General features: G+C 52.8%; 2 protein-coding genes across 11 annotated transcripts in view; one reads left to right on the forward strand and one right to left on the reverse strand.

Annotated features, from left to right (window-relative positions):
• Nucleotides 1–3,191, forward strand: part of UNKL (unk like zinc finger) — a 31,856-nt gene extending 28,665 nt beyond the window's left edge. For all 9 annotated transcript variants that reach the window (XM_043455174.1, XM_043455175.1, XM_043455176.1 and 6 more), the window contains 2 exons: nt 112–369; nt 921–3,191. In XM_043455174.1, coding sequence (XP_043311109.1) covers nt 112–369; nt 921–1,073 — 411 coding nt within the window. In that variant the 3' untranslated portion in view covers nt 1,074–3,191. The remainder of the gene's footprint in view (nt 1–111; nt 370–920) is intronic.
• Nucleotides 3,170–13,767, reverse strand: GNPTG (N-acetylglucosamine-1-phosphate transferase subunit gamma). 2 transcript variants are annotated; one of them, XM_043455188.1, is made up of 11 exons: nt 13,667–13,767; nt 13,499–13,556; nt 13,352–13,419; nt 4,477–4,531; nt 4,330–4,413; nt 4,166–4,220; nt 3,987–4,101; nt 3,830–3,912; nt 3,625–3,756; nt 3,468–3,549; nt 3,170–3,377 (listed from the first exon to the last, which is right to left on the reverse strand). In XM_043455188.1, the coding sequence occupies exons 1-11, from the start codon at nt 13,716–13,718 to the stop codon at nt 3,280–3,282; spliced, it is 882 nt and encodes a 293-aa protein (XP_043311123.1). In that variant the 5' UTR covers nt 13,719–13,767; the 3' UTR covers nt 3,170–3,279. The 2 variants fall into 2 exon arrangements, with proteins under 2 accessions (XP_043311123.1, XP_043311121.1); XM_043455186.1 differs by having other exon boundaries at nt 4,166–4,259.
• Nucleotides 13,768–13,772: the final 5 nt, after the last annotated feature.

The following is a 13,772-nucleotide window of genomic DNA, read 5'->3' on the forward strand; positions in this document are numbered from 1 at the left end:
GGGCGGGCGGGGCAAGGGGCGGGGCCCACGGGGTGGGCGGGGCAAGGGGCGGAGCAGGGCGTGGAGGGGAGACGCCGGCTCCGCCAGGTCACCGCGGCTCCTGGGTTTCAGGCCTGCGACGCGTGGCAGCGGGAGGCCAAGGAGGCCAAGGAGCGGGCGCTCGCGGCCGACAGTGCCCGGCAGCTGGCGCTGCAGAAGAAGGAGGAGGTGGAGGCGCAGTTCCGACGGCTGCAGGAGGAGCTGGAGGGCCGGGGCTTGGCCTCCGCGCTCCCCGGGCTGCGCGGTTGCGGCGACATCGGTGCCATCCCTCTCCCCAAGCTGCACTCGCTGCAGAGTCAGCTGCGCCTGGATTTGGAGGCGGTGGACGGGGTAAGTCCAGGCTTGTCCTCAAGGAACCAGCGGGCTGAGCACCGAGGTGGGGCGGGTGGCCCGGCACAGCTTCCGTTCTCTTCCCCCTCGCCTCCTCTCAGCCACCGTGCCCCCCCTGGACAGGGGCCGCGTCGCCCACGTCTTTGGGTGACCCTCCAGGGTTCCTGGTCACCCTCCTGCTGTAGTGCTGAACCCGCTGTCCTTGGCTCAGCAGGAAGACCCTTCCACACCAGGCATCTTGTTAGAGCCCGGGGCGTCCGGGGGCTCCCCGGCCCTGCCTCTCACGCAAGCCACTTCCCTGTCCCGGCCCGCACACGGGCTTTGGCTTTTCTCGCTGGAGGCTGTTCAGGAGCCGGGGTCCATCCTGCCCAGGCCCCTCCACGGGCCGCCTGCCTGGCGCCCCTCCCCTCGCCCCTGTGGCGGCACAGGCCCTGGGAGCCCAGCCCCACCCCGGAGGCTCATGGTGGATCCTCCCGCTCCCTCCTGGCTCCTGGGTGGCCGCGGGAGGACAGCCTGCCCCAGCCTGACGGTGCTCCATGCCTGGCCCACAGGTGATCTTCCAGCTGCGGGCGAAGCAGTGCGTGGTGTGTGGGGAGCGGGCGGGCGCCGTCCTGCGGCCCTGCCAGCACCGCGTGCTCTGCGAGCCCTGTGCGGCCAGCGCCCCCGAGTGCGCCTACTGCGCAGGCCAGCCCCTGCCGTGGTGACCGCTGCCTCACCTGCTTCCTGGTGCCACCGACGTCGTGACCGCAGCCCCGCGCGGCCCACCCATGGCCTTGGACTCTTCCTCGCAGACCCTGACGCCCCACGGGGCGTGAAGGCAGGGTGACCCCTCGGGGTCTGCGGTCCTGACGCCACTGTGACTGGATCCTGGGAGCTCGAGTCCCGAGAAGCACTTTGTAGACGCAAGAGTTTAGGTAGAGGTTCTGAGGTGCTCTGAGCTGCTTTGAGGTTCGTGTTTTTAATATGCGATAATATGAAGCTTTACATGTGTACTGTGAACAGAGCACTTCCTCTCGGTCTCTCTCAGCCTGTAGCACGGCAACCATGCTAGTTCCTATGAGATTAGTACTTATGAAGTGAGCATTTATCTAGTAGTGAGAGATACCTAGGATTTTTACAGTTTTCAAATTAAGTGCAAACCAATAGTATTTATAGCAGAGTGATTATTGAGAGACATACACATGTAGATGAAATTTTATGAAGGGAACTCACTTCCTGAACGTGTGCACAGTAACTGCAGCGTCAGTGGCAGCCTGTGGCCGCAGGCCCCGACCAAGTGCCTCCGCCTCGGAGAGCCGGGGATGGCGCATCCCTCCTCCCTGGACAGGCCAGCGTGTGTGAGTCTGCGGGGCAGTGGGAGGGCCCTCGGTGCTCCCCTCCCCCAGGCTCGCTGGTGGGCGCCCGGCTGGAGCCACGCCCACAGTCGCCCAACAGCGTGGGAGATACTGTTGCCAGGTCTGTCTGTCCAGGTGGTGTGATCACATGACCACAGCTGGGGGAGGACCTGGCCACCGTGAGCGCTGTGCGGGGCAGGGTGGCGGCAGGGCTGCTGGGAACAGGTCGGCTCAGTGCCGGCTTCGGGCTCTCCTGTCTGCGTCGGGTCACTTTTCCGAGGAATCCAGGAGGAAGTAAAAGGTGTAGTTGACCGAGACCTTACTTGCAGACATGGATAGGGCAAGGATCTCCCCAGAGCCTGCTGCAGGCACGAAGCGGGGACTGGGCCCTGGCCTGAAAGGGACGAGCCGCCCCTGCCCGCCTGCCTGGGGCTGTGCCAAAGACTTTATATAGCATTTTTTTAAAGTGCAAAGTGACTAGGTAAAAATTTTTATCAGTGACCAAATTAGAATGTATTTACTACAGTGAGAGGTTGAAAACCTTTTTTTAACGTAAGACACACTGATGGGAAAGCTGTCATTCAAAGGTGGGTCCATGGCTCCGTGCAGCTTGCCCGCTGCTAACGGTAACTGACTCAGTTGTGGTGAACCTTCTTTGTTTCAATTATAGTGATGATGATTTATTAGCTCTTAGAAATTACCTATATTTTGTGCTACTGTTATCACTGTTTAAAGTTTATTTTTATTAATATTTATGCACTTGTTTCCCATGGCAGGCCTTTGGCCTTCCAGGGAAATGGGACAATGTCTGTAATCGACATCTAGCCTAGACATTTTCAAATTATAAACAGGAACAATTAAGCTTTAGGTGTATTTATAAGCTACTCCGGTCAGTACTCTCTGTGGGGCTTGGGGAACTGGAGGCGCACCCCCCAGGTACTTGCTGGCTCTGAGGACAGGTGTGGTGGGAAGACCAAAGAACCACTGGGGTGCGGCCCCTGGGGCTGCCCCGGGGCCGGGCTGGCCTCCCAGGCCGGGCCGGGCTCAGTGTCTAGGGGTGTCACTGCCCCGCACTCAGGCGACAAGGGGGTGCTGGGTGTAGCAGCTGAAGCTACATGGTGCTCGGCCAGGCCGTGGTTCTTGCTGCCGAGTGTCAGCTCCTGAGAGCTCCGTGTTAGCGGTGACATTCTGTCGTCCCACCATCTGTCGCTGTGGGCAGAAGACCTGACTCCTTGTGGATGCTTCACACAAATTAATTTATGGAAGCCCCAATCTGTATGTTAGAGTGTTTAGATGAGAATGTTATTGGGATGGAGTTTTCTTAACCCAGAAGGTAGTATTTATAATGCATAATCATTTACTCGTAGTGAATTGTTTAAAGTTAACACTTGTTTAAATTTTTTTACACTATAGCATTTATGCAATGGTTTACAGAATTCATGGAATTATTTTTATCAGTATGGAAATTAATTAAAACTCTGATCTTTATTTTGTCTGCATCTTTGAGGACAGCCCCAAGGGCCTGCTGGCACAGAAGGAGAGAAAGGTCCTCAGGCCGAGGCCCACAGCCCCAAGGTCACAGGGTGTCCCCACGCAGTCCAGGGTCGCCTCGCAGGGGCTCTGCTATCCCGGCCGTGGGTGTCTGGGGGCCCCAGTGCTCAGAGCTGGGGGTTTCTGCCAAAACACCAGGCAGTGGGAGTCAGGACCCGACCGGCAGACGCAAGGCCCTGGTGGGCTTGGCCCCCTCCACCCCCCACCGCGGACCTGCAGGCTTCCCGTAGGGGATGCCGTGGTGGGTCAGCACGCCTTGCAGTCTCTCTATCTCCTGCGACAGGGCCTTATGTGCCTAGACCAGGGGGTGGAGAGGAGTGGTCAGTCCATTGGTGGGAGGCCGTCCTTGGCTGGGGGGCTGTGTCTGTACCTCCTGGCAGCTCTCCAGTGTCTCAAACTGCAGGTCCTTGGTGGCTCCTTCCCGCTGCGCCGATTCACTTGGTTCTGATGTCTTCAGATAACCAGCATCTTCAAAAATCGCCCTGAGCGACTTCTCGTAGCCCTGCAGGTGGAGGGTAAGGAGTGAGCGCCCACTGGGCTGCCCGGCTGCCGCCCGGGGCCCGCCCGCAGCTCACCTGGGCCGTGATCAGCTCGTCCGCCAGGTCCTGCTCCAGCTGGTCCCACCGCTGCTGCAAGACCGCGGGCAGGGTCGGGTACACTGAGGGGTCCGACAGAAACCAGCTGAGCTGAGCCCCTCTGCCCCCCACCCCGCCCGCCCGCCCGGGTGCCCACCTAACAAGGAGTGGGGGTGGCAGACGAGGGGCGTCTCGAAGGTCAGCGCGTAGACACAGGTGCTCGGCTCAGACACGTGGGCCAGCCGGTTGCTTTTGCCACAGGTGAGCTCCACCTGGGGGGGACCTCGGTGAGCAAGTGGGGAAAGCAGGCCCCGTCCCCCCGCCCCTGCTGCCCACCTTGCTCTGCCGGCTCCGTGACTGGCATGCATCGCCATCCCGCATCCACATGCCCCTGAAGGTGTTGTTGGTGATCTCCCATTCTTGCCAGATGCTGCGGAGGGGCAGAGAGTGAGGCGGGGTGGGGCAGGGCACCCCCAGGGCCGCGGCCGCACCCCGCTCACCCGAGGATCCCGCTGTAGGCGTTCCAGCGGAAGGTCTGCTCGTGCTGCGTCACGTTGTGGAACGGGCAGAGCTCGTACTTGTACCTGCGGGCACGGTGCCGTCAGCGGGGCCCTGGCCCCCAGCCACCCTGCCCTGCCCTCACTCACGTGGACTCCACCAGGCTGAAGCACTTGCCAGAGAGTCTGGAGAGGTGCGCGGGCCCTGCGGGGAGAGCGCAGCCCTCTGAGTACGGCGCCCGGAGCGGGCCCAGAGCCGGGGCCCTGCGGGGACGGTGAGTGCCAGAAACGCGACAGCCAGGCAGCATGAGCGCTTCACAGAGCGCCAGCTCACACGCCGTGAGAACACTGCCAAGGACCACTGAAACCAGCAGTGCTGACCCCCGGCGTTCCGGAGACCGGCTCGCCGGCAGCCAGGTGAGCGCCTTGCAGCGAAGCTCCCGCCCCAGTGGGGCCGTGAGGAGCAGCCTGGCTGGGGGCTGCCAGGAGCCCAGCCTCTGTTCTGCCCAACTCGGATCCCAGGCAGGAAAGGGGGCTGCCCGTGAACGCTGCGGGCAAGGGGTGACGGTCGGACACACAGCAGGCCATCCAGGAGCCAGGAGGAGTGCAGGGAGACCCTGAGGGGGCTGCACGCGGCCGCCCCCAGGCTCAACACACCCACCCTGAAGGCTGCCCCAGCACCGGGCCAGGCTGCAAGGGACCCGCAGCCTCTCCAGAGGAAAATGCAACAGGACCACCTGGGAGAAGCCCAGATGCTGGACTGTCTGAAGACTTCAGTTAGACAAATGCCTAAAATATCCATAAGGGGCTGGAGAGAAACAGGAAGGACCGAAGCGTGTCCAGAAAATGATAGGTGGGCAGAAAGGTGAACCATGTCCAGAGGAACTAGAAAACCCTGGAGCCGAAAAATACAACTGAACTAGTGAACCCACAGGAGTTCAACAGTTCTGAGCAGAGAGAACCAGTGACGAGACAGTGGAGGCAAAGAGGAGGGGCAGAGAGGAGATCTGAGAAAATAACTGCCCCAACCCAACAAAACTCACGGATCGACAGATCCAAGTGGCTCACTGAACTCCACGTACAACACACTCAGAGAGACGCCCACCGAGACAGAAGAGAAACGGCAGACACCAAGTCGCAAGTGGCAAGAAGTGACTTGTTAATGAAGGAATCAATGAGATTATCCACCCACTTCTCTGCTACATTTGGGAGGCCAGGAAGCAGTGGGGTGGGAGACAAAACTGTCAACCAAGGAGTCTATATCCAGGAAACCCTCCTCCAAGAGTGAGGCAAAATCAAGACCCTCCCAGACAAAGGCTGAGGGATTTCATTACCACCAAGCCTGCCTTGGACAGAGCCCCTTGTTACCCCCCAGGAAAGGCAAACACATGGGCAAACTGAAAGCAGAGTCATGGTCCTGAGCCGCAGATCTACAGGGTTCAGAAGACGAGAGGCATGGATATAATTACAGATCCACCCTTGAAGGGTCAGTTTCTGAAGTCAACCACAAAGTTGGGGAGGGACAGAGTTGTACAGGAGAAGTCTTGGAATTCACACCAACTTCAATCATGTACAAGTTAGACTTGAACAGTCACATGATTATATGCAATCCCCAGGCGACTGGAGAGGAAATGGCTACGTAGTATACACACAAAAGGAGGTCGAAAGCAGGTGGCTTGGGAAAAAGTCAACAGAAGGAATGGAGGGAATGAGCAACAAAAGACAACTATAAAACAAACTTTGCTGTTTCGTCTTCTCCAAATCCTTCCTTACCAGTGATTACTTTAAACGTAGGCAGATGAAACTCTCCCATTTGGAAGGCACAGATTGGCTAAAGGATAAAGAAATGTGACCCAACTGTGCGCACTCGTCATAAGAGACGCACCGAAGGCCAAGGGCGCAAGCAGGCTGAAAGTGAGAGGGTGGAGACGGCGCAAACGGCGAGCGCGGGGCCGGCCACGCTGGCATCCGGCAGGACGGGCCAGCAGTCAGCACTGTTCAGGGGGACAAGGGCGGTGTCACACACGACAGGGTCCCCTCACCACGGTCGCGACAAGTACAGGCACACGGCACCAAACATCAGTGTTGGCAAGGACGCCAAAGGGAAAACTGGAAACATGGGGCTTCGACATTAAACCTTACAAGGAATGGCTGGAAGGCAGCCTATAGAAAGCAAGAAAAGTGTTTACAAGTCGCAGGGTAATATCCAGAATATATAAACAGCTCCCATAACAACAACAACAAAGCCCCAAACAACCCAATTAAAAAATGGACCACAGGGACTTCCTTGGCCCAAGTGGCTTAGACTAAGTGGCTAAGACTCTGAGCTCCCAGTGTAGGGGGCCCGGGTTCTATCCCTGCTCAGGGAGCTAGATCCCACATGCCCCAACTAAGACCCAGCAGAGCCAAACACATCAGGAAAAAAAAAAAATTTTTAAAGATGGACCAAGGATTACTAGACATTTTTCTGAAGTGAAAAATAAATACAAATCAAATCCACAATGAGATATCACTTCATCTATATTAGTATGGCTGTTACTAAACAAACAAACAAAACAAATGCTGGTTAGGATACAGAGAAACCAGAACCTCTGCACACTGCTACTGCTGGTGGGAATGTAAAATGTACAAGCCGCTGCTGAAAAGTTGAGTGGTTCCTCATAAAGCTTGAAGGAAATGGCAGCCCACTCCAGTATTCTTGCCTGGAGAAGCCCAGGGATGGGAGCCTGGTGGGCTGCCGTCTATGGGGGTCACACAGAGTTGGACACGACTGACGTGACTTAGCAGCAGCATAAAGCTTAAGCATACAGGGTTGGCCAAAAAATTTCATCTCGGATTTTTCTCTAAAGATTTTTCAGAAAAACCCAAACGAACCTTTGGCCAACCCAATAGAATCTTATGATACGGCAAACTGACCCCTGGGTGTGTGAACTGAAAGCAGGGACCCAAACATGGACCATGTTCACAGCAGCCTTACTCACAGTAACCAAACAATAAAAACCCAAGTGTGCACCGACAGATGAATAAACAGAATGCAGTGCGTATGGACAATGGAATACTATTCAGCCTTAAAAAGGAAGGAAATCTTGCCACTTGCCACAAAAGGAACTTCTGAGATTTGTTGTAAGTGAAACGAGCCCATCGCAGAAGAATGAGTATTGTTATGACTCCACTTACATGAGGTACTTAGTTCATTTGAGCTGCTGTAACAAAATATCACAGACAGGATTTTTTTCCTACACAGACAGGATTTTAAAGCAGCTGTATTGCAACCATTTCCAGGGTGTTAAGGAAAACAAGGTGCATAAACAGAATCTCAGCAGATAAATAAAAATTAGAAAGAGATCTGAAACTCTAAAAATAATCTTTTAAAAAGTCAGAAATAACTAGCAATTTAAGCCCCAAAATACCTAAAATACATGTATTCATCATGCTCAAGGGAAGCTTATTCCAAGAACACAGTGTTGGCTCAATATTAAAAAGCCAAAGCTCCCCACCCTATCAGTTCAGTCGCTCAGTCGTGTCCGACTCTTTTTTGACCCCATGGACTGCAGCACACCAGGCCTCCCTGTCCATCACCAACTCCCGGAGTTTGCTCAAACTCATGTCCATCGAGTTGGTGATGCCATCCAACCACCTCATCCTCTGTCGTCCCCTTCTCCTCCCGTCTTCAATCTTTCCCAGCATCAGGGTCTTTTCAAATGAGTCAGTTCGTCACATTACGTGGCCAAAGTATTGGAGTTTCAGCTTCAGCATCAGTCCTTCCAATGAATATTCAGGACTGACTTCCTCTAGGATGGACTGGTTTGATCTCCTTGCAGTCCAAGGGACTCTCAAGAGTCTTCTCCAACAGCACAGTTCAAAAGCATCAATTCTTCTGTGCTCAGCTTTCTTTATAGTCCAACTCTCACATCCATACATGACTATTGGAAAAACCATAGCTTTGATTTTGCTGGCAAAGTAATGTCCCTGCTTTTTAATATGCTAAGTTGGCCATAGCTTTTCTTCCAAGGAGCAAGCATCTTTTAATTTTATGGCTACAGTCACCATCTGCAGTGATTTTGGAGCCCCCCAAAACATAAGGTCTCTCACTGTTTCCACTGTTTCCCCATCTATTTCCCATGAAGTGATGGGACCAGATGCCATGATCTTAGCTTTTTGAATGTTGAGTTTTAAGCCAACTTCATCACTCTCTTTCATTTTCATCAAGAGGCTCTTTAGTTCTTTGCTTTCTGCCATAAGGGTGGTATCATCTGCATATCTGAGGTTATTGATATTTCTCCTGGCAATCTTGATTTCAGCTTGCGCTTCATCCAGCCCAGCATTTCTCATGATGTACTCTGCATATAAGTTAAATAAGCAGGGTGACAATATACAGCCTTGACGTACTCCTTTCCCGATTTGGAACCAGTCTGTTGTTCCATGTCCGGTTCTAACTTGATTCTTGACCTGCATAGATTTCTCAAGAGGCAGATCAGGTGATCTGGTATTCCCACCTCTTTAAGAATTTTCCACAGTTTGTCATGATCCACACAGTCAAATGCTTTGGCATAGTCAATAAAGCAGATGTTTTTATGGAACTCTCTTGCCCTCTCGATTATCCAACAGATATTGGCAATTTGATCTCTGGTTCCTCTGCCTTTTGTAACTCTAGCTTGAACATCTGGAAGTTCACCATTCACGTACTGCTGAAGCCTGACTTGGAGAATTTGGGGCATTACTTTACTAGCATGTGAGATGAATGCAACTGCACGGTAGTCTGAACATTCTTTGGCGCTGCCTTTGGGACTGGAATGAAAATTGACCTTTTCCAGTCCTGTGGCCACTGCTGAGTTTTCCAAATTTGCTGGCATACTGAGTGCAGCACTTTTACAACATCATCTTTTAGGATTTGAAATAGCTCAACTGGAATTCCATCACCTCTACTACCTTTGTTCCTAGTGATGCTTCCTAAGGCCCACTTGACTTCACATTCCAGGATGTCTGGCTCTAGGTGAGTGATCACACCATCATGGTTATCTGGGTCGTGAAGATCTTTTTTGTACAGTTTTTTTGTGTATTCTTGCCTCTTCTAATACCTTCTGTTTCTGTTAGGTCTATATCGTTTTTGTCCTTTACTGTGTCCATCTTTGGATAAAATGTTCCCTTGGTCTAATTTTCTTTAAAAGATTTCTAGTCTTTCCCATTCTATTTTTTTTCTCTATTTCTTTGCATTGATCACTGAGAAAAGCTTTCTTATCTCGCCCTGCTATTCTTTGGAACTCTGCATTCAAATAGGTTTCTCTCTCCTTTTCTCCTTTGCCCTTAGCTTCTCTTTTCTCAGCTATTTGTAAGGCCTTCTCAGACAACCATTTTGCCTTTTTGCAATTCTTTTTCTTGGGGATGGTCTTGATCACTGTCTCCTGTCCAATGTCACGAACCTCTGTCCATAGCTCTTCAGACACTCACTCTATGATCTATTTGTCACTTCCACTGTATAATCCTAAGGCATCTGATTTAGGTCATACCTGAATGGTCTAGTGGTTTTCTCTACTTTCTTCAATTTAAGTCTAGATTTTGCAATAAGGAGTTCACGATCTGAGCCACAGTCAGCTCCCAGTGTTATTTTTGCTGACTGTATAGAGCTTCTCCCCCACCCTAGAAACAGCTTGAAAGAGAAAACTCAGGACCGCCTTGACAGGTTTAGAAAAAACCTTTGACAAAACCCAACACCTATTCATGGTTAAAACTCAGCAACCAGGAACAGCCTGGAAGGTCCTCTCCCTGAGAAAGGGCTACACACGGGATCTTCAGGCGGGGGACAGAGGCCGGGTTGGGGGAACCTCTCCCCACTGCTCTCGGGAAACCCAGAGGACCAGCCGGCTCACAGGCGCACAGCTAGACTCCAGCTACTACAGGAGCAAACACTAACCATGGGAATGCAATGGACACAGTCCCAGAATGTGGGAAACACGCGACCCAGTTTCCTTAGTAAATAAATTACAAGGAGCCGGAGGGAGGGGATCTATAGATTCGAGGAAGCTATGGACAGGCGTCGAGTGCACAACACATGGACCTTCCCTACTGACTCAAACCACCGGCCTGTTAAAGAGTATGAGAACATTAGAGACATCTCCGACAATGAGGGGATTTTACTGACTGACGCTGTTGCTGTGCCTTTCAATACATGCATACCAAAATATTACAAATAAATTGAGAGAAATTAGTTTCAAAGTAACCAGACTGGCAAAGAGAAAGCTGGGTGAGGGTGCCTAGTGCTTCTCACACCCTTCTTCCACTTTCACACGTGCTTGAAATTGTCTATAACTATTTCTAAGTCACGGAAAAATCAAAAGTAAAAATGTGTAGAGTAAGCACTACAACTGAGCACAAGCAGAAACACGGGAACCCAACTGCAAATCAAACTGATGACCAAGAAAAGAATGAGCTGGTGAAGGTTGGACCACAGTGCCCTGCAGTCCAACTTTGGTTGGACACACTCCAAAATAAATTGCAAGTCTCAAACCTCACTCACGTATGTCATAGTGAGACAGCTGGCCCAGCGCATAATCAGATGCATGTATTATTCCCTTTGAACTGATTCCCAGGGCAAGGGTCGGGGTGGGTGTGGGACCCAGGTCAGCTGTACAAGGCATTCTGTGTGTGTGCGCGATAGTCACTCAGTCGTGACTCTGTGACCCCACAGACTGTAGTCTGCAAAGCTCCTCTCTCCAGGGAATTCTCCAGGCCAGAATACTGGAGTGGGTTGCTATTCCTTTCTCCAGGGCATCTTCCCGACCCAGGGATCAAACCCTGGTCTCCTGCATTGCAGACAGAGTCTTTACTGTCTGAACTACCAGGGAAGCTAGGAGATCCGAACTGTAATTATTTAGGAATAAACCATCATGACGTCTGAAACTGACTTTCACATGGTTGGGGAAAATGAAAGTTCACTTTTTAAAAAGTGGAAATGAGAAAAAGGTAAAGCAAGCACAGCAGAACATCAACTGTTACACTAAAGTCGGAGTGTACGCTGCTGTTCACAGCCCCATTCCTCTGTTTTTCTACTGAATATTTTCACAGTAAAAAGCTGAACTCTGTCTAGAGTGAAAGCTCACAGCGGTACCCTCCGTCTCTGATCTCAGCGCTCCACCCCCACCCCGTGGCCAATCCCTCTGGGCCTGGCATCTGTGTGCAAGGCCTGTATTTGGCCACTCCTTTTGCTGGACTCTCCTCCCCCAGATATCCACAGCCCTAACGCCCACTCCCCTTCAGTTTCTGACAGAAATTTCATTTCTCAGTCTTTTCCTGAACTCCCCAATTAAAACAGCAATCCCCAGAACAACTCCATGCACACACACTTCTCTGCTTTCCATACCTTCAGAGCACTTTTCACCAGTCTACATTTTACCTACTTTTTTGTTTATTCTCAACCTACTCTCCTACCAATTAAGACTGTCAACTCCATGAGGACATTGTATGTTTTCTTCATTTCTGCATCCACAGCATAGACCCTAACACGTGGTAGCATTCAATTAAAAAAATAAATATTTGGGGGACTTCCTCAGTGGTCCAGTGGCTAAGACTCTGCACTCCCAAAACAGAGGACCTGGGTTCAATCCCTGGTCAGAGAACTCGACCCCACGTACCCCAGTGAGAATCAAAGACCCCAAGTGCCTCAACTAAGACCTTTGGCAGCCAAATAAATATTTGTTTTAAAAAGAGATCTTGGATTTTTTCTTTTTAATTGGTGGGCTTCCCAGATGGCTCATTGGTAAAGAATCTGCCTGCAATACAGGAGACATGGATTCAGTCCCTGGGTTGGGAAGATCTCTTGAAGGAGGGCATGGCAACCCACTTCAGTATTCTTGCCTGGAGAATCCCATGGACAGAGGAGCCTGGCAGACTACAGTCCATGTTGTCACAAAGAGTCGGACATGACTGAGCGCTGTGCAGCTTGCAGGATCTTAGTTCCTGCGTCAGGGGTTGAACTCAATGCCCTTTGCAGTGGAAGCACCAACTCCTAACCATTGGACCACCAGAGAATTCCCTTGGATTTTTTGTTTGTTGTATTTAACACCCATTTAACAACACAGCAATTACATTCCTCAGATCCTGTTGCAGGAAACCACTCCCATAGGTGTAGAAAGAGGGACGCCTAGAAGGAATATTCTCCTCAACAATGCTTTTAGTGACCAAACCCCATAAACAACACCTTGCTGGACAATGAAAGAACGCAGAGCATCCTGTGGAATGCTAGGCACCAAGTGAGAAGAGCGAAGATGCGACAACAGCAAATAAGCAAACCTGCATAGTGGAAGTCGCTCAGTGGTGTCTGACGTTTTGTGATCCCATGGATTAAACAAACAGTCCATGGAATTCTCCAGGCCAGAATACTGGAGTGGGTAGCAGTTTCCCTCTCCAGGGAATCTTCCCAAACCCAGGGATCAAACCCAGATCTCTCTCACTGCAAGGCGGATTCTTTACCAGCTGAGCCACCAGGGAAGCCCAAGAACACTGGAGTGGGTAGCCTATCCCTTTTCCAGCGGTCTTCCCGACCCAGGAATCAAACCGGGGTCTCCTGCATTGCAGGCGGATTCTTTACCAGCTGAGCTACCAGAGAATCTCTTGTTTTGAGCGGTAAAATGGTAACTACTGAAAACAAGAAAGCAAAGGTCACATACAAAAAACCTACTACACGTTTTTTACGTGTAAGCTTATGCACGTAAACGCATTAAAAAACGTTTAAGAACAGACACCAACCTGATAACAGAGGTCACCAATAGGAAAACTAAGGACTAAACCCCTAACTAGTGAACACGGCACGGGCTCACTCGGGAAGGTTAGCGTGCAATTAGAAGGCTGACGAACAGCATGAGCCTCCAGGCCCTAACTTCCAGGGCCCCTCGTCCGAGGCCGCTCTCCCTCCCTGGTGCCCCTGGCGCCGGCTCCCGAGAGCTGACGCGGCCCACCGGTGTTGAAGCTGGGCCGGCTCCCTGCTCGCCCCGGGTCCCCGGCACGTCGGCGGTCAGGGCCCCGCACTCACCAGACACGGGTGAAGGGTCCCTCTTGGGCTGGAGGCGACTGGTCTGGGGCAGGAACGGGTTGTTGAGCCTGCGAGACGCGGCAGGGTCAGGGAGAAGCAGGCCCGGGCCACGGCGCCGCGCCCCCCACTCCCCGCGCGGCAGCTCACCCGAAAGTGTTGGGCTCCTCCACCACCTTCATCTTGGCGGCGCCTGCGGGCGCGGGCCCTGCGGGGAGGGAGCAGTGAGGAGGCGGGCGGGCGGGGAGGCAGCGTGGGGCGGGGGCGCGGAGACCAGAGTGGGTGCTCCGGGACGGAGGCGCCGGGCTGGGCACTCACCGCGGGCCCCGAGCCCGAGCAGCACCGCCAAGCCCGCCAGCCTCGCCGCCATCGCTGCCGCGCGGTCACGTGGGCGCCGGAACCTGAAGTGCCGCCCTCCGCCGCG

The sequence above is a fragment of the Cervus canadensis genome, chromosome 32 (genome assembly GCF_019320065.1).
Source record: "Cervus canadensis isolate Bull #8, Minnesota chromosome 32, ASM1932006v1, whole genome shotgun sequence".
In the NCBI taxonomy this organism is placed as follows: Eukaryota; Metazoa; Chordata; class Mammalia; order Artiodactyla; family Cervidae; genus Cervus; species Cervus canadensis.